General features: G+C 42.4%; 1 protein-coding gene across 1 annotated transcript in view; it reads right to left on the reverse strand.

Annotated features, from left to right (window-relative positions):
- The window catches only part of LOC112236680 (bone morphogenetic protein receptor type-2-like), a 79,415-nt gene extending 66,610 nt beyond the window's left edge, over positions 1-12,805 (reverse strand). The window contains exon 1 of the mRNA XM_042320064.1: positions 11,961-12,805. Coding sequence (XP_042175998.1) covers positions 11,961-12,102 — 142 coding nt within the window. The 5' untranslated portion in view covers positions 12,103-12,805. The remainder of the gene's footprint in view (positions 1-11,960) is intronic.
- Between the last annotated feature and the right edge of the window lie 7,851 nt (positions 12,806-20,656).

A 20,656-nucleotide genomic window follows, 5' to 3' on the forward strand; every position in this document is an offset into this window, starting at 1 on the left:
GAAACCTTCACTTTTCCTGACCAGCTCTGCTTCAATAAGGAACAAGCCTACATTGAAAATAGGGACACATGGTTTTCTGGAAAGATTGGTATAGAAAGGGGATAGGGAACATTGGTACAGATAATCAAGAAAACACCTTTACCTCTTTTGAAGAACTAAGGTCCAAGTAGAATTTGCAGAAAGAACACTGAGATATCTCCAGTTTATAGATTGTAATGTTTAAGGTAGGACAAAAACAACAACAAATTCCCTGTACATTCTGATACAAGTGTTAAGATAGAAATCAATAGGAACATATAGCCACCTGATAGGTGGAATTAATGCCTGGGCCTAAAGGACATATGGGAAAAAATACCTGGAGGTAACTATTGGAGAGGAGGAATGGAATAGATACTAATATAACATATGCTCCTCCCTATGAGGGATGCCCGGTCCAAGCTGATTCAATGGACTCCGAGGTTGAACAGAATAGGTTTGAATGAATCCAGTCTATGCTGGAGATGTCAGGCACGTACAGGTGACATGATATATGTTCTGTGACTGTCTAAGCTTGGATACCTTTTGGCGGAAGGCAATGGAAAAGATTGGGGATATACCTGGGTACCACAATACCTGCAAATCCTGGTTTTTCCATTATTGAATATCACTAACGATATTGATAGACTGAAAAGCTCATGTTTAAACTGGCTAAACGTTGCTCTAATCACAGCCAGTCATATTGAGACACTGGTGGGAGGACAGCAAAAAGAGTCATATAGAGATGGACAGCCAAAAGAGTCATATTGAGATACTGGAGGGAGGAGGACAGCCAAAAGAGTCATATTGAGATACTGGAGGGAGGAGGACAGCCAAAAGAGTCATATTGAGATACTGGAGGGAGGAGGACAGCCAAAAGAGTCATATTGAGACACTGGAGGGAGGAGGACAGCCAAAAGAGTCATATTGAGACACTGGAGGGAGGAGGACAGCCAAAATAGTCATATTGAGACACTGGAGGGAGGAGGACAGCCAAAAGAGTCATATTGAGACACTGGAGGGAGGAGGACAGCCAAAAGAGTCATATTGAGACACTGGAGGGAGGAGGACAGCCAAAAGAGTCATATTGAGACACTGGAGGGAGGAGGACAGCCAAAAGAGTCATATTGAGATACTGGAGGGAGGAGGACAGCCAAAAGAGTCATATTGACACTGGAGGGAGGAGGACAGCCAAAAGAGTCATATTGAGATACTGGAGGGAGGAGGACAGCCAAAAGAGTCATATTGAGACACTGGAGGGAGGAGGACAGCCAAAAGAGTCATATTGAGACACTGGAGGGAGGAGGACAGCCAAAAGAGTCATATTGAGACACTGGAGGGAGGAGGACAGCCAAAAGAGTCATATTGAGACACTGGAGGGAGGAGGACAGCCAAAAGAGTCATATTGAGACACTGGAGGGAGGAGGACAGCCAAAAGAGTCATATTGAGATACTGGAGGGAGGAGGACAGCCAAAAGAGTCATATTGAGACACTGGAGGGAGGAGGACAGCCAAAAGAGTCATATTGAGATACTGGAGGGAGGAGGACAGCCAAAAGAGTCATATTGAGACACTGGAGGGAGGAGGACAGCCAAAAGAGTCATATTGAGACACTGGAGGGAGGAGGACAGCCAAAAGAGTCATATTGAGACACTGGAGGGAGGAGGACAGCCAAAAGAGTCATATTGAGACACTGGAGGGAGGAGGACAGCCAAAAGAGTCATATTGAGACACTGGAGGGAGGAGGACAGCCAAAAGAGTCATATTGAGACACTGGAGGGAGGAGGACAGCCAAAAGAGTCATATTGAGACACTGGAGGGAGGAGGACAGCCAAAAGAGTCATATTGAGACACTGGAGGGAGGAGGACAGCCAAAAGAGTCATATTGAGATACTGGAGGGAGGAGGACAGCCAAAAGAGTCATATTGAGATACTGGAGGGAGGAGGACAGCCAAAAGAGTCATATTGAGACACTGGAGGGAGGAGGACAGCCAAAAGAGTCATATTGAGACACTGGAGGCTTCGACTGGCACTGTATATTAATGTCTGCCAAGTTATTGTTTAGTGCTAAATGTAACTCAATTGCATTGTTGTATCGTGAAAGGAAGCAAAAACTATCATTACAAAAAAAAAAATCAAATTAAGAAATAGAGACCGGAATATTACTGAACAAAAATATAAACTCAACATGTAAAGTGTTGGTCCCATGTTTCATGAGCTGAAATAAAAGATCTCACAAATGTTCAATGAGCACAAAAAGCTTATTTCAGTCAAATTTCGGGCACAAATTTCTTTACATCTCAGTTAGTCAGCATTTCTCATTTGCCAAGATAATCCAGGTGTGGCATATCAAGAAGCTGATTAAACAGCATGATCATTACACAGGTGCACCTTGTGTTGGGGACAATAAAAGGCCACTCTAAAATATGCCTTTTTGTCACACAACACAACGCCACAGATGTCTCAAGTTGAGGGAGCGTGCAATTGGCATGCTGGCTGCAGGAACGTCCAGCAGAGCTGTTGCCAGAGAATTTAATCTTCATTTATCTACCATAAGCCGCCTCCAATGTCATTTTAGAGAATTTGACAGTACGTCTAATAGGCCTCACAACTGCAGACCGACCACGTGTAACCACTCAAGCCAGGACCTCCAGATCCGGCTTCTTCACCTGCAGGAGTGTCTGAGACCAACCATCCGGACAGTTGATGAAACTGTGAGATTGTCTGAGACCAGCCACCAGGACAGCTGATGAAACTGTGGGATTGTCTGAGACCAACCACCTGGACAGCTGATTAAACTGTGGGATGGTCTGAGACCAACCACCTGGACAGCTGATGAAACTGTGAGATTGTCTGAGACCAACCACACAGACAGCTGATGAAATTGTGGGTTTACACAAGCAAAGCATTTCTGCACAAACTGTCAGAAACTGTCTCAGGGAAACTGGGTACTCGTCGTCCTCACCAGGGTCTTGACCTGACTGCAGTTCGGTGTCGTAACCGACTTCAGTGGGCAAATGCTCACCTTCGATGGCCACTGGCATGCTGGAGAAGTGTGCTCTTCACAGATGATTCCCTGTTTGTACCGGGCAGAACTGTACCAGGCAGACAGCGTGTAATGGGTCGTGTGGGGGAGCGGTTTGCTGATGTCAACGTTGTGAACAGAGTGCTCCATGGTGGTGGTGGGGTTATGGTATGGGCAGGCATAAGCTACAGACAACACACACACTTTTATCAATGGTAATTTGAAAGCACAGAGACACCATGGCGAGATCCTGAGGCCCATTGTTGTGCCATTACCTCATGTTTCAGCATGATAATACACGGCCCCATGTCGCAAGGATCTGGACACAATTCCTGGAAGTTGAAAATGTCCCAGTTCTTCCATGGCCTGCATACTCACCAGAAACTCATTGAGTGTAGTTGGGATGCTCTGGATCGACGTGTACGACAGCGCGTTCCAGTTCAGGCCAATATCAAGCAACTTCGAACAGCCATTGAAGAGGAATGGGACAACATTCCACAGGCCACAATCAACAGCTGGATCAACTCTATGCGAAGGAGATGTGTCACCCTGCATCAGGCAAACGGTGGTCACACCAGATACTGACTGGTTTCCATGAGGTAAATGGTGGTCACACCAGATACTGACTGGTTTCCATGAGGTAAATGGTGGTCACACCAGATACTGACTGGTTTCCATGAGGTAAACAGTGGTCACACCAGATACTGACTGGTTTCCATGAGGTAAATGGTGGTCACACCAGATACTGACTGGTTTCCATGAGGTAAATGGTGGTCACACCAGATACTGACTGGTTTCCATGAGGTAAATGGTGGTCACACCAGAAACTGACTGGTTTCCATGAGGTAAATGGTGGTCACACCAGAAACTGACTGGTTTCCATGAGGTAAATGGTGGTCACACCAGATACTGACTGGTTTCCATGAGGTAAATGGTGGTCACACCAGATACTGACTGGTTTCCATGAGGTAAATGGTGGTCACACCAGAAACTGACTGGTTTCCATGAGGTAAATGGTGGTCACACCAGATACTGACTGGTTTCCATGAGGTAAATGGTGGTCACACCAGATACTGACTGGTTTCCATGAGGTAAACGGTGGTCACATCAGATACTGACTGGTTTCCATGAGGTAAACGGTGGTCACATCAGATACTGACTGGTTTCCATGAGGTAAATGGTGGTCACACCAGATACTGACTGGTTTCCATGAGGTAAATGGTGGTCACACCAGATACTGACTGGTTTCCATGAGGTAAATGGTGGTCACACCAGATACTGACTGGGTTTTTGACCTTTTTTCACTTTATACCCCTTTTTCTCCCCAATTTCATGGTATCCAATTGGTAGTTACAGTCTTGTCCCATCGCTGCAACTCCAGTAAGGACTCGGGAGAGGCGAAGGTCGAGAACCATGCGTCCTCCGAAACACGGCCCTGCCAAGCCGCACTGCTTCTTGACACACTTCTCGCCTAACCCAGAAGCCAGCCGCACCAATGTGTTGGAGGAAACACTGTACACCTGGCGACCTAATTCAGCTTTCAGGTGCCCGGCCTGTCACAAAGAGTCGCTAGAGTGCGATGGGACAAGGCAATACCAGCCGGCCAAACCCTCCCCTAACCCGGACGACGCTGGGCCAATTGTGCGTCACCTCATGGGTCTTCTGGTCACGGCCAGCTGTGACACAGCCTGGGATCGAACCCGGGTCTGTAGTGACACCTCTAGCTATGAGATACAGTACCTTAGATCGCTGTGACATAGCCTGGGATCGAACCCGGGTCTGTCTGTAGTGACACCTCTAGCTATGAGATACAGTACCTTAGATCGCTGTGACATAGCCTGGGATCGAACCCGGGTCTGTCTGTAGTGACACCTCTAGCTATGAGATACAGTACCTTAGATCGCTGTGACATAGCCTGGGATCGAACCCGGGTCTGTCTGTAGTGACACCTCTAGCTATGAGATACAGTACCTTAGATCGCTGTGACACAGCCTGGGATCGAACCCGGGTCTGTAGTGACACCTCTAGCTATGAGCTATTATGTAACATAGCTCTAATATGGTTGGATACATATTACAATTATGTACATATTACATCTGTATACATATTACAACTATATACAGTTGAAGTCAGAAGTTACACCTTAGCCAAATACATTTAAACTCAGTTTTCAGTGAGTTTAACTCAGTGATCAGTTAGGATCACCACTTTATTTTAAGAATGTGAAATGTCAGGTCTTCCAGCGTTTCAGGAATCACAGACATATGTCTCCAAGTGGAAGCAGAAAGTTCTTATTGGTTATAAGAAATGATAGCGAATACATTGTGAAAATAAAGTAAAGATTAACGCCAGAAGAATCAAAATAGCAAAGTTGGGTCGAAGCTCACAAAACGGAGGCCTCGAGGATGGCGCCTTCTTAAATCACTATGGAGATGGGAATGCTGGACTTCTCGTCTGAAGACAGTCAGTCAGACAGGTTTAATACATCTACTAGGGCTGTGAACGTGAAAACGTTTAAACAAAGTTGGGATCTTCAACATGCAGAAAAATCCTAACCGAAACACAAAATTCAAAATCACAGTGCAGTTATCACAAAACACAGGAAATAATGTGTTACAGCCTAACTCTATGATAGTCTATGAAAGGCCCGGAGGAAGTTGTGTAACTTAAAGACAGACTCAGCAGGAAGAAGTAAGACAGTAAACACCATAGTGGGTCAATTTCTACAACAACTAAAAGTTTTGACGAGTGAGGCTAAACTTCTGCTCTGTTTTTTGATGTCCTGTCCACTGTGAACAGTGTGAAGCCAACCCATACACATGTTTTGATGTCCTGTCTACTGACCCAAACCGTTGCTGAGACCCAGACCGTTGCTGAGACCCAAACCGTTGCTGAGACCCAAACCGTTGCTGAGACCCAAACCGTTGCTGAGACCCAAACCGTTGCTGAGACCCAAACCATTGATGAGACCCAAACCATTGCTGTCAGCAGCATTGTGAATTAAAATATGAATTATATTAAATTACAAATTATGATTTTATTTCTCGACGTTTTAACAGAAAGACAATTTAAACATGAAAGGAAAAAACAAATGTTTTGTCACATGCCTAACATCTACAAGAATGTGGTCCTTCAACATCATTTCCCTTCATAGGTAACAACAAAGGGGAAATGATATGGTGCCATTTGGGATAATCTGGTCTAAAGTAGTGTACTATATAGGGAGTAGGGCTCTGGTCTATAGTAGTGCACTATATAGGGAGTAGGGCTCTGGTCTAAAGTAGTGCACTATATAGGGAATAGGGCTCTGGTCTATAGTAGTGCACTATATAGGGAGTAGGGCTCTGGTCTATAGTAGTGTACTATATAGGGAGTAGGGCTCTGGTCTAAAGTAGTGCACTATATAGGAATAGGGCTCTGGTCTATAGTAGTGCACTATATAGGGAGTAGGGCTCTGGTCTATAGTAGTGTACTATATAGGGAGTAGGGCTCTGGTCTATAGTAGTGCACTATATAGGGAGTAGGGCTCTGGTCTAAAGTAGTGCACTATATAGGGAATAGGGCTCTGGTCTATAGTAGTGCACTATATAGGGAGTAGGGCTCTGGTCTATAGTAGTGTACTATATAGGGAGTAGGGCTCTGGTCTATAGTAGTGCACTATATAGGGAGTAGGGCTCTGGTCTATAGTAATGCACTATATAGGGAGTAGGGCTCTGGTCTAAAGTAGTGCACTATATAGGGAGTAGGTGGCCATTTTGGACTCCGACCCCATTCCATCTCCTCTCTTGGCATGTCGTCTGGAGTTTTACTGCTCTACCTCATCAGCTACTATCAGGAGGCCACCATTTCGTCATGGAGAGACCATCCCAAATATTGCTGATATGGTTTGTTTTGGAGTTGCTGTGGGGTCCTGGTATGCTGCTGATAGAGAAAGAAAATACCTTTCCACCGCATTCAATTGCCCCCTCATTTTCTCAGTGACAGGGGGAGAAACTGTCAAGAAGAGAAAATGGTGTCAACAGCCTGTGGAACGGAGTGATAAATGATCATATTCAACATGGCTGACATTCTCAGCTTTAGCTTATCCTTTAGACCAGGGGTATTCAACCGTTACCCTACGAGGCAGGGGTATGCACCCACCTGGTGTCCCAGGTCTAAATCAGTCCCTGATTGGAGGGGAATCACCCACCTGGTGTCCCAGGTCTAAATCAGTCCCTGATTAGAGGGGAATCACCCACCTGGTGTCCCAGGTCTAAATCAGGTCCTTGATTAGAGGGAAATCACCCACCTGGTGTCCCAGGTCTAAATCAGTCCCTGATTAGAGGGGAATCACCCACCTGGTGTCCCAGGTCTAAATCAGTCCCTGATTAGAGGGGAATCACCCACCTGGTGTCCCAGGTCTAAATCAGGTCCTTGATTAGAGGGAAATCACCCACCTGGTGTCCCAGGTCTAAATCATTACCCTGGTTAGAGGGAAATCACCCACCTGGTGTCCCAGGTCTAAATCAGTCCCTGATTAGAGGGGAATCACCCACCTGGTGTCCCAGGTCTAAATCAGTCCCTGATTAGAGGGGAATCACCCACCTGGTGTCCCAGGTCTAAATCAGTCCTGATTAGAGGGGAATCACCCACCTGGTGTCCCAGGTCTAAATCAGTCCCTGATTAGAGGGGAATCACCCACCTGGTGTCCCAGGTCTAAATCAGTCCCTGATTGGAGGGGAATCACCCACCTGGTGTCCCAGGTCTAAATCAGTCCCTGATTAGAGGGGAATCACCCACCTGGTGTCCCAGGTCTAAATCAGTCCCTGATTAGAGGGGAATCACCCACCTGGTGTCCCAGGTCTAAACCAGTCCCTGATTAGAGGAACAATGAAAACAACACAGTGGAACTGGCTGTGAGGTCCAGAGGTCCAGAGGGTGCCATTGGCCATTAGCTTCTGGTTAAAAGTAGTGCACTATATAGGGGATAGGGTGCCATTGGCCATTGGGTTCTGGTTAAAAGTAGTGCACTATATAGGGGATAGGGTGCCATTGGCCATTAGCTTCTGGTTAAAAGTTGTGCACTATATAGGGGATAGGGTGCCATTGGCCATTAGCTTCTGGTTAAAAGTTGTGCACTATATAGGGGATAGGGTGCCATTGGCCATTAGCTTCTGGTTAAAAGTTGTGCACTATATAGGGGATAGGGTGCCATTGGCCATTGGGTTCTGGTTAAAAGTAGTGCACTATATAGGGGATAGGGTGCCATTGGCCATAGGGTTCTGGTTAAAAGTAGTGCACTATATAGGGGATAGGGTGCCATTGGCCATAGGGTTCTGGTTAAAAGTAGTGCACTATATAGGGGATAGGGTGCCATTGGCCATAGGGTTCTGGTTAAAGGTAGTGCACTATATAGGGGATAGGGTGCCATTGGGTTCTGGTTAAAGGTAGTGCACTATATAGGGGATAGGGTGCCATTGGCCATAGGGTTCTGGTTAAAAGTAGTGCACTATATAGGGGATAGGGTGCCATTGGCCATAGGGTTCTGGTTAAAGGTAGTGCACTATATAGGGGATAGGGTGCCATTGGGTTCTGGTTAAAGGTAGTGCACTATATAGGGGATAGGGTGCCATTGGCCATCGGGTTCTGGTTAAAAGTAGTGCACTATATAGGGGATAGGGTGCCATTGGCCATAGGGTTCTGGTTAAAGGTAGTGCACTATATAGGGGATAGGGTGCCATTGGGTTCTGGTTAAAAGTAGTGCACTATATTTAACCAGGCAAGTCAGTTAAGAACTAATTCTTATTTACAATGACGGCCTACACCGGCCAAACCCAGACGTCGCCGGGCCAGTTGTGCGCCGCCCTATGGGACTCCCAATCACGGCCGGTTGTGATACAGCCTGGAATGGAACCGGGGCCTTAGACTGCTGTGATACAGACTGGAATGGAACCGGGGCCTTAGACTGCTGTGATACAGACTGGAATGGAACCAGGGCCTTAGACCGCAGGGATACAGACTGGAATGGAACTGGGGCCTTAGAACCAGGGCCTTAGACCGCTGTGATACAGACTGGAATGGAACCAGGGTCTTAGACCGCTGTGATACAGACTGGAATGGAACCAGGGCCTTAGAACCAGGGTCTTAGACCGCTGTGATACAGACTGGAATGGAACCAGGGCCTTAGAACCAGGGTCTTAGACTGCTGTGATACAGACTGGAATGGAACCAGGGCCTTAGAACCAGGGTCTTAGACCGCTGTGATACAGACTGGAATGGAACCAGGGTCTTAGACTGCTGGGATGCAGCCTGGAATAGAACCGGGGTCTTAGAACCAGGGTCTTAGACCGCTGGGATGCAGCCTTGAATGGAACCGGGGCCTTAGAACCAGGGCCTTAGACCGCTGGGATAGAGCCTGGAATGGAACCGGGGCCTTAGAACCAGGGTCTTAGACCGCTGGGATGCAGCCTGGAATGGAACCAGGGTCTTAGACCGCTGTGATACAGACTGGAATGGAACCAGGGCCTTAGAACCAGGGTCTTAGACCGCTGGGATGCAGCCTGGAATGGAACCAGGGTCTTAGACCGCTGTGATACAGACTGGAATGGAACCAGGGCCTTAGAACCAGGGTCTTAGACCTCTGTGATACAGACTGGAATGGAAACAGGGTCTTAGACTGCTGGGATGCAGCCTGGAATAGAACTGGGGTCTTAGAACCAGGGTCTTAGACCGCTGGGATGCAGACTGGAATGGAACTGGGACCTTAGAACCAGGGCTTTAGAACCAGGGCCTTAGACCCTGGTGATACAGCCTGGAATGGAACCAGGGTCTTAGAACCAGGGCCTTAGACCGCTGTGATACAGACTGGAATGGAACCAGGGCCTTAGACTGCTGTGATACAGCCTGGAATGGAACCAGGGTCTTAGAACCGGGGCCTTAGACTGCTGTGATACAGACTGGAATGGAACCAGGGCCTTAGAACCAGGGTCTTAGACCGCTGTGATACAGACTGGAATGGAACCGGGGTCTTAGAACCAGACCTTAGAACCAGGGTCTTAGAACCAGGGCCTTAGACCGCTGTGATACAGACTGGAATGGAACCAGGGCCTTAGACTGCTGTGATACAGACTGGAATGGAACCAGGGCCTTAGAACTAGGGTCTTAGACCGCTGTGATACAGACTGGAATGGAACCGGGGTCTTAGAACCAGGGTCTTAGACCGCTGGGATGCAGCCTGGAATGGAACCGGGGCCTTAGAACCAGGGCCTTAGACCCTGGTGATACAGACTGGAATGGGACCATGGTCTTAGAACCGGGGCCTTAGACTGCTGGGATGCAGCCTGGAATAGAACCGGGTCTTAGAACCAGGGCCTTAGACCGCTGTGATACAGACTGGAATGGAACCAGGGCCTTAGACTGCTGTGATACAGACTGGAATGGAACCAGGGCCTTAGACTGCTGTGATACAGACTGGAATGGAACCAAGGTCTTAGAACCAGGGCCTTAGACTGCTGTGATACAGACTGGAATGGAACCAGGGTCTTAGAACCGGAGCCTTAGTCTGCTGTGATACAGACTGTAATGGAACCAGGGCCTTAGACTGCTGTGATACAGACTGGAATGGAACCAAGGTCTTAGAACCGGGGCCTTAGACTGCTGTGATACAGACTGGAATGGAACCAGGGTCTTAGAACCGGAGCCTTAGTCTGCTGTGATACAGACTGTAATGGAACCAGGGTCTTAGAACTGGGGCCTTAGACTGCTGTGATACAGACTGGAATGGAACCAGGGCCTTAGAACCAGGGTCTTAGAACCAGGGCATTAGACTGCTGTGAAGCAGCCTGGAATCGAACTGGGGTGTTAGACCGCTGGGATACAGCCTGGAATGGAACCGGGGCCTTAGAACCAGGGCCTTAGACCGCTGTGATACAGCCTGGAATGGAACCGGGGTCTTAGAACCAGGGCCTTAGACCGCTGGGATGCAGCCTGGAATGGAACCAGGGCCTTAGACTACTGTGATACAGCCTGGAATGGAACCAGGGCCTTAGACCGCTGGGCCACTCGGGAGCCATGTCAAGGCTGAACACTAAATGTGTAGAATTAGAGCTTTCTGAAGCCTCTCGACTCTCAGAAGTTTTTTTTTAAAATTCATTTTCTTTACCATCATGGTAGTAAGTTGGACGACATTTGAATGTTCTCTGAGGAGGCTCCTGACAGCAGATAGGCCTCCAGCACTTTCAACCAAAGCAGCACTAGCATCTCGGGTAGATCAGAGCCTTTTCTGAATATCCGATCTCAGTATGGCCTATCATACCAGGCTTTCACCATCCATCAGATCAATAACCTATCAATAGACCCCATGTATGGATGACAGGCTAGCATTGTTGTTGTGGCTTGCCAATATCATATTCTCAGAGCCGGTGTAATGTCTTGACTTGAGATGACACAGCTAGCCATTCATTCACAGGGCATGGTCAACAGATCCCATTAATAAAAGCAGACACATTGTGAAATTGCAGTAATAGTGTATATACTGTATATACTGTACTCGATACCATCTACTGCATCTTGCCTATGCCGTTCTGTACCATCACTCATTCATATATCTTTATGTACATATTCTTTATCCCTTTACACTTGTGTGTATAAGGTTGTAGTTTTGGAATTGTTAGTTAGATTACTCGTTGGTTATTACTGCATTGTCAGAACTAGAAGCACAAGCATTTCGCTACACTCGCATTAACATCTGCTAACCATGTGTATGTGAAAAATAAAATTAGATTTGATTTACTAACTAGGGCTAGTTAGCTATAGGAAGGGAGATGGGGAACTCAAAATCTATTTTCCAATTACATCATATGGAAATTAATTAGTGTGCATGTATATTTATTTAATCGATTTGAATAAACTAGCTGGGTAAATGGAGGTAAAGGAGACTTACCAGTAACAGGACTGAGAAGCAGGATGATGTACAGCCCCAGTGACAGCGCCGACATTGGGCACAGGACTGCCATGGCTGGTGGGGTCATTTGGGACGGGCGGTTTCTCCAAAAACTCCGTAAACTAATGTTAAACAAATACATCCGCCCGGACTATCAAATCCAACATAATCCAAATAAAATAGGACGGGATGATTCAAATGCTTCCCAGCTTTAATAGTTGATATTGACAAGGAACTTAACTAGATAATTACCTAACCGTGATTTTCCAATAGAAGGTCCACAGGCAGTGCAGCTAGTAAAATAGCTACCGTTGTCTGTATACTTTCTTATCACCTAACTAGCTACCTTATTCTTATTAAATTGCCTAAACGTTGTAGGGTTTTAATCGACATGGAGTCTCCACTGTAAGTTAACTGTGCTACATATTGAGTTGTCATCGCATTCAACGAGAAAAATCAGATTTTAATGCAGCTACAGTAACCTCACGTTTCCTAGTGGCCGACTGGACAAGACAAATCTTTTGGCTGGGTGGCACTGTCATACGGCTTTTCTGGCGATCTAAGCAGGCATATTCTACTAGCAAGCTGATAAAACTGTTATCACAAAATTGATGATCCTACTTGTTTTCCCCAAAAATATATATATTCCCGATCAAATCCGCTTGATATCCATCCATAATGGACAAGTTGTGTTCTGCCTGTTGGAAATGTGTCCATACTGTAAAGCCAGGCTGACTATTCTGGTGGGCAGGGAAGCCCCTCGACACGGCACACGGAGCAGGGAGGGCCGGCTGGGGGTGGGGTCGGACCGGGAAGACATGTTTCCATTTGCGGAGGTTTTCCAGACAGACGAGCAATGGACAGAGGGGTTCGCCTGAGCATGATCAGTACAAACACCTTTTGGAGCGTTGCAGATAAATATGTATGCAGCCATAATATGTAGATTTCATAACATGTATACAGTTGTAATGTGTATACAGCCGTAATATATACAGTTGTAATGTGTATACAACCATAATATATAGTTGTAATGTGTATACAGTTGTAATGTGTATACAACCATAATATATACAGTTGTAATGTGTATACAGTTGTAATGTGTATACAACCATAATATATACAGTTGTAATGTGTATACAACCATAATATATACAGTTGTAATGTGTATACAGACGTAATATATACAGTTGTAATGTGTATACAGCCATAATATATACAGTTGTAATGTGTATACAGTTGTAATGTGTATACAGCCATAATGTATACAGTTGTAATGTGTATACAGCCGTAATATATACAGTTGTAATGTGTATACAGCCGTAATATATACAGTTGTAATGTGTATACAGTTGTAATGTGTATACAGTTGTAATGTGTATACAGCCGTAATATATACAGTTGTAATATGTATACAGTTGTAATGTGTATACAGCCATAATATATACAGTTGTAATGTGTATACAGTTGTAATGTGTATACAGTTGTAATGTGTATACAGCCATAATATATACAGTTGTAATATGTATACAGTTGTAATATATACAGTTGTAATGTGTATACAGTTGTAATGTGTATACAGCCATAATATATAGAGTTGTAATGTGTATACAGCCATAATATATAGAGTTGTAATATGTATACAGTTGTAATGTGTATACAGCCGTAATATATAGTTGTAATGTGTATACAGTTGTAATGTGTATACAGCCATAATGTATACAGTTGTAATGTGTATACAGTTGTAATGTGTATACAGCCATAATGTGTATACAGTTGTAATGTGTATACAGCCGTAATATATACAGTTGTAATGTGTATACAGCCGTAATATATAGTTGTAATGTGTATACAGCCATAATGTATACAGTTGTAATGTGTATACAGTTGTAATGTGTATACAGCCGTAATATATACAGTTGTAATGTGTATACAGCCGTAATATATAGTTGTAATGTGTATACAGCCATAATGTATACAGTTGTAATGTGTATACAGCCATAATGTATACAGTTGTAATGTGTATACAGCCATAATGTGTATACAGTTGTAAATACATATGAGATGTGTAATGCATAGACGAAGATACAGTAGAATAGTATAGTATATACATATGAGATGAGTAATGTATAGACTAAGATACAGTAGAATAGTATAGAATACAGTATATACATATGAGATGAGTAATGTATAGACTAAGATACAGTAGAATAGTATAGAATACAGTATATACATATGAGATGAGTAATGCATAGACTGAGATACAGTAGAATAGTATAGAATACAGTATATACATATGAGATGAGTAATGCATAGAATAAGATACAGTAGAATAGTATAGAATACAGTATATACATATGAGATGAGTAATGCATAGAATAAGATACAGTAGAATAGTATAGAATACAGTATATACATATGAGATGAGTAATGTATAGACTGAGATACAGTAGAATAGTATAGAATACAGTATATACATATGAGATGAGTAATGTATAGACTGAGATACAGTAGAATAGTATAGAATACAGTATATACATATGAGATGAGTAATGTATAGTCTAAGATACAGTAGAATAGTATAGAATACAGTATATACATATGAGATGAGTAATGTATAGACTAAGATACAGTAGAATAGTATAGAATACAGTATATACATATGAGATGAGTAATGTATAGTCTAAGATACAGTAGAATAGTATAGAATACAGTATATACATATGAGATGAGTAATGTATAGACTAAGATACAGTAGAATAGTATAGAATACAGTATATACATATGAGATGAGTAATGCATAGAATAAGATACAGTAGAATAGTATAGAATACAGTATATACATATGAGATGAGTAATGTATAGACTGAGATACAGTAGAATAGTATAGAATACAGTATATACATATGAGATGAGTAATGTATAGTCTAAGATACAGTAGAATAGTATAGAATACAGTATATACATATGAGATGAGGAATGTATAGACTAAGATACAGTAGGATAGTATAGAATACAGTATATACATATGAGATGAGTAATGTATAGTCTAAGATACAGTAGAATAGTATAGAATACAGTATATACATATGAGATGAGTAATGTATAGACTAAGATACAGTAGAATAGTATAGAATACAGTATATACATATGAGATGAGTAATGTTTAGTCTAAGATACAGTAGAATAGTATAGAATACAGTATATACATATGAGATGAGTAATGCATAGAATAAGATACAGTAGAATAGTATAGAATACAGTATATACATATGAGATGAGTAATGTATAGACTAAGATACAGTAGAATAGTATAGAATACAGTATATACATATGAGATGAGTAATGTATAGTCTAAGATACAGTAGAATAGTATAGAATACAGTATGTACATATGAGATGAGTAATGTATAGACTAAGATACAGTAGGATAGTATAGAATACAGTATATACATATGAGATGAGTAATGTATAGACTAAGATACAGTAGAATAGTATAGAATACAGTATATACATATGAGATGAGTAATGCAGAGACTAAGATACAGTAGAATAGTATAGAATACAGTATATACATATGAGATGAGTAATGTATAGACTAAGATACAGTAGAATAGTATAGAATACAGTATATACATATGAGATGAGTAATGCATAGACTGAGATACAGTAGATGTTCTAACTTTAATGGGTTACAGAGATAATGTTTAAGTTAATTCATTGAGCTGTATCTAAAGATATTTTCTTTACATATGTAATTGACTTAGAATTTGTTTGTTGGAGAACTACATACATATTTGTTGTATTGGTGAGTATTAAATTACGCTTTTGACTGGAAGTTCCAGAATGCCTTGCGACCGGAAGTAGAGAGAACGCGCCAGTTATGATTATCCTGACTTTTCGCTAGCAACGTACTTTTATTGCTCTGTAGAATCTAAATTTGTTAAATGTAACGTGAACAAGTATTATTACTAAAAGAAGCGTTCATTTCAAACACGACGTCCCGAGTCATTACTTTGAAGATAGTTATTCTATAGTAGAATAGTGTGGAATACAGTATATATATATATATATATATGAGATGAGTAATACATAGACTAAGATACAGTAGAATAGTATAGAATACAGTATATATATATATATATATATATATATATGAGATGAGTAATACATAGACTAAGATACAGTAGAATAGTATAGAATACAGTATATATATATATATATATATATATATATATATGAGATGAGTAATACATAGACTAAGATACAGTAGAATAGTATAGAATACAGTATATATATATATATATGAGATGAGTAATGCAAGATATGTAAACATTATTAAAGTGCCCAAGTGTTCCATTTATTAAAGTGGCCAATGATTCCAAGTCTGTGTATAGACAGCAGCCTGTCTATATGTTGCATATATTCACAATGGAAATACAAAGGGGAATTATTTAATTATTACTTTCCCCATTCAGTAGTCTACGCATGACAATCAGTTCCCAAGTGGTGGAGTACTGTGTACGCAGGGCCATGGCTATGCGTAAATGTACGCACTCAAGCAAATGCTCATGTTGATAAATGAGTCCCCGGTCTTTCGGCACCGCTAGGGCGGTTTGCAGCAGCTGACGAGCAGGGCTCCAGACACTGTGGGCCTGGGTTTGAATGCGTTGCTGACCAATATGGCGCAGCCCTCTCAGACTGCCCGAAATGACAGTTAAAGGACAGAACATTTGAAAGTAAATGATATTTTCTTGAGAGGGTTTAGTAACGTCAGTCCCTCTATCGTTTTCTGTGAATACCATTGATCGAGGTCGAGGGGGAAGAGAGGATAAACAGGCTACGGTGGAAACGCCTCGTCAGGTCGATCAGCAGGCGCAAGTGTGAGAGACGGAAACAGATTGCGCGTTTTATAGTATCTAGAGCCCCATGGCGGCCGGTAGTCAACACACATTTAATATCAAAGACGCTGGACAATAACAATAATTCATTGTTTACATACAGATTATTTCACTTATAATTCACTTATAATTCACGGGAAAAATGATTTGTGTCATGTACAAAGTAGATGTCCTAACCGACTTGCCAAAACTATAGTTTGTTAACAAGAAACTATAGTTTGTTCCCAGTTTGTTCTGACCCAATTCCAGTGGGTCAGAAGTTTACATACACTAAATTGACTGTACCTTTACACAGCTTGGAAAATTCCAGAAAATGATGTCATGGTTTTAGAAGCTTCTGATGTATTTCAAGGCCTACCTTCAAACTCAGTGCCTCTTTGCTTGACATCATGGGAAAAATTTTAAAAATCTGCCAAAACCTCAGAGAAAAAAAATTGTAGACCTCCACAAGTCTGGTTCATCCTTGGGAGCAATTTCCAAACACCTGAAGGTACCACGTTCATCTGTACAAACAATAGTACACAAGTATAAACACCATGGGACCACGCAGCCGTCATACCGCTCAGGAAGGAGATGCATTCTGCCTGGGTAGATTTACAGGACTACTGTTTAACCCCTATTACAGGTCCATGATTAGTGAGGATCAGGGTAGATTTATAGGACTATTACAGTTCCATGATTAGTGAGGATCAGGGTAGATTTATAGGACTACTGTTTAACCCCTATTACAGTTCCATGATTAGTGAGGATCAGGGTAGATTTATAGGACTACTGTTTAACCCCTATTACAGTTCCATGATTAGTGAGGATCAGGGTAGATTTATAGGACTACTGTTTAACCCCTATTACAGTTCCATGATTAGTGAGGATCAGGGTAGATTTATAGGACTATTACAGTTCCATGATTAGTGAGGATCAGGACTGCTGTTCAACCCCTATTACAGTTCCATGATTAGTGAGGATCAGGGCTGCTGTTCAACCCCTATTACAGTTCCATGATTAGTGAGGATCAGGACTACTGTTCAACCCCTATTACAGTTCCATGATTAGTGAGGATCAGGACTACTGTTTAACCCCTATTACAGTTCCATGATTAGTGAGGATCAGGGTAGATTTATAGGACTACTGTTCAACCCCTATTACAGTTCCATGATTAGTGAGGATCAGGGTAGATTTATAGGACTACTGTTCAACCCCTATTACAGTTCCATGATTAGTGAGGATCAGGTTAGATTTATAGGACTATTACAGTTCCATGATTAGTGAGGATCAGGGTAGATTTATAGGACTACTGTTTAACCCCTATTGTACACTTTTCTCACCTTCCAATTGATTGATTGAACTTCAACATGACAACTTTCAGGATGAATCAAACCACCATTTTTGATTCATCAATATATTTTGTGCGTATAAAGGCTCTCTTAACCTGTTTTTTTATTTATTTGATTTATTATACATACTTTCCTAATCCTGCCTAATAATCTACAAAATCAGAGTATATTTAACTACTAGTAGTAGTTATTTTTAAGCATGGTTACATTAATAATATGCTGTGGATTATACACTCACCAGGACAGTTTATTAGGTACGCCCATCTAGTACCGGGTTGGTCCCCCTGTGCCTCCAGAACAACCTGAATTCTTTGGGGCATTCTACAAGGTATCAGGAACGTTTCACAGGAATGTTGGTCCATGCTGACGCGATAGCATCACGCGACAAGGCACTAAAGTCATATAAATACAACATGGAAAAGAAATACACTTTTTGATCTAAATGTAAAGCCTAACAGCCTTCTGAACAACCTCTATCCCCAAGCCATAAGACTGCTAAATAGCTAACAGCATGGACTCTCTGAGTTGACCCCTGTATTTTATTTTTGCACTGTCTCTATGTACACTCTCACACACTAGTCCCCTTCTCCCTATACATATCTACCTCTATTACTGTCTCTATGTACACTCTCACACACTAGTCCCCTTCCCCTTATACATATCTACCTCTATTACTGTCTCTATGTACACTCTCACACACTAGTCCCCTTCCCCCTATACATATCTACCTCTATTACTGTCTCTATGTACACTCTCACACACTAGTCCCCTTCCCCTTATACATATCTACCTCTATTACTGTCTCTATGTACACTCTCACACACTAGTCCCCTTCCCCCTATACATATCTACCTCTATTACTGTCTCTATGTACACTCTCACACACTAGTCCCCTTCCCCTTATACATATCTACCTCTATTACTGTCTCTATGTACACTCTCACACACTAGTCCCCTTCACCCTATACATATCTACCTCTATTACTGTCTCTATGTACACTCTCACACACTAGTCCCCTTCCCCTTATACATATCTACCTCTATTACTGTCTCTATGTACACTCTCACACACTAGTCCCCTTCCCCCTATACATATCTACCTCCATCACTCCAGTATCCCTGTCTCCTTCCCCCTCTACATATCTACCTCCATCACTCCAGTATCCCTGTACATTGTTAATATGGTACTGACCCTGTATATAGTCTCCTTCCCCCTATACATATCTACCTCCATCACTCCAGTATCCCTGTCTCCTTCCCCCTATACATATCTACCTCCATCACTCCAGTATCCCTGTCTCCTTCCCCCTATACATATCTATCTCCATCACTCCAGTATCCCTGTCTCCTTCCCCCTATACATATCTACCTCCATCACTCCAGTATCCCTGTACATATTCAGTTGTATGCTTCTTACATTGTGATGTTATTTTTAGGTTTATTTCTGTTGTGTGTTTGTTCTACCTTGTTATCTTTACATTGATATTGATTTACTGTATTGTTGGGTTCGGAACTTTCAAGAAAGGCATTTCACTGTATTTGGACAGGTGACATGAAAACTGTAAACCTTCTGTTTGGGGCAGACCCAATACGTCACTGAGTAACTGCCTCCTTACTTTTCAAGCATAGTGGTGGCTGCATCATGGTATGGGTATGCTTGACATCGGCAAATAATGAGGAGTTTTTCAGGATAAAAACAAATGGAATAAAGCGAAGCACAGGAAAAATTCTAGATGAAAACCTGGTTCAGTCTGCTTTCCACCAGACACTGAGACATGAATTCACTTTTCAGCAGGACAATAACCTAAAACACAAGGCCAAATCTACACTGGAGTTGCTTACCAAGAAGACAGTGAATGTTCCTGAGTGGCCGAGTTACAGTTTTGCTTGAAAATCTGTGGCTGTCTAGCCATGATCCCAACACCTTGACAGAGCTTGAAGATTTTTGAAAATAATAATGTGCAAATGGTGCACAATTCAGGTGTGCGAAGCTCTTAGAGACTTACCCAGAAAGACTCACAGCTGTAATCACTCTTAGAGACTTACCCAGAAAGACTCACAGCTGTAATCACTCTTAGAGACTTACCCAGAAAGACTCACAGCTGTAATCACTCTTATAGACTTACCCAGAAAGACTCACAGCTGTAATCACTCTTAGAGACTTACCCAGAAAGACTCACAGCTGTAATCACTCTTAGAGACTTACTCAGAGACTCACGGCTGTCATCTCTCTTAGAGACTTACCCAGAAAGACTCACAGCTGTAATCACTCTTAGAGACTTACCCAGAAAGACTAATCGCTGCCAAAAGTGTTTCTGTCTAACCTGTACCGACTCAGAGCTGAATATTCATGCAACAACTATATTTTAGTTATATAATTTCTAATAATCTTTAAAAATATATAGATGTTTTGTTTTTACATGGACAGAATATTTTGTGTACATTGTTGAGAAAAAAGTTCAATTAA

Source organism: Oncorhynchus tshawytscha, linkage group LG03 (genome assembly GCF_018296145.1).
Source record: "Oncorhynchus tshawytscha isolate Ot180627B linkage group LG03, Otsh_v2.0, whole genome shotgun sequence".
Classification (NCBI taxonomy): Eukaryota; Metazoa; Chordata; class Actinopteri; order Salmoniformes; family Salmonidae; genus Oncorhynchus; species Oncorhynchus tshawytscha.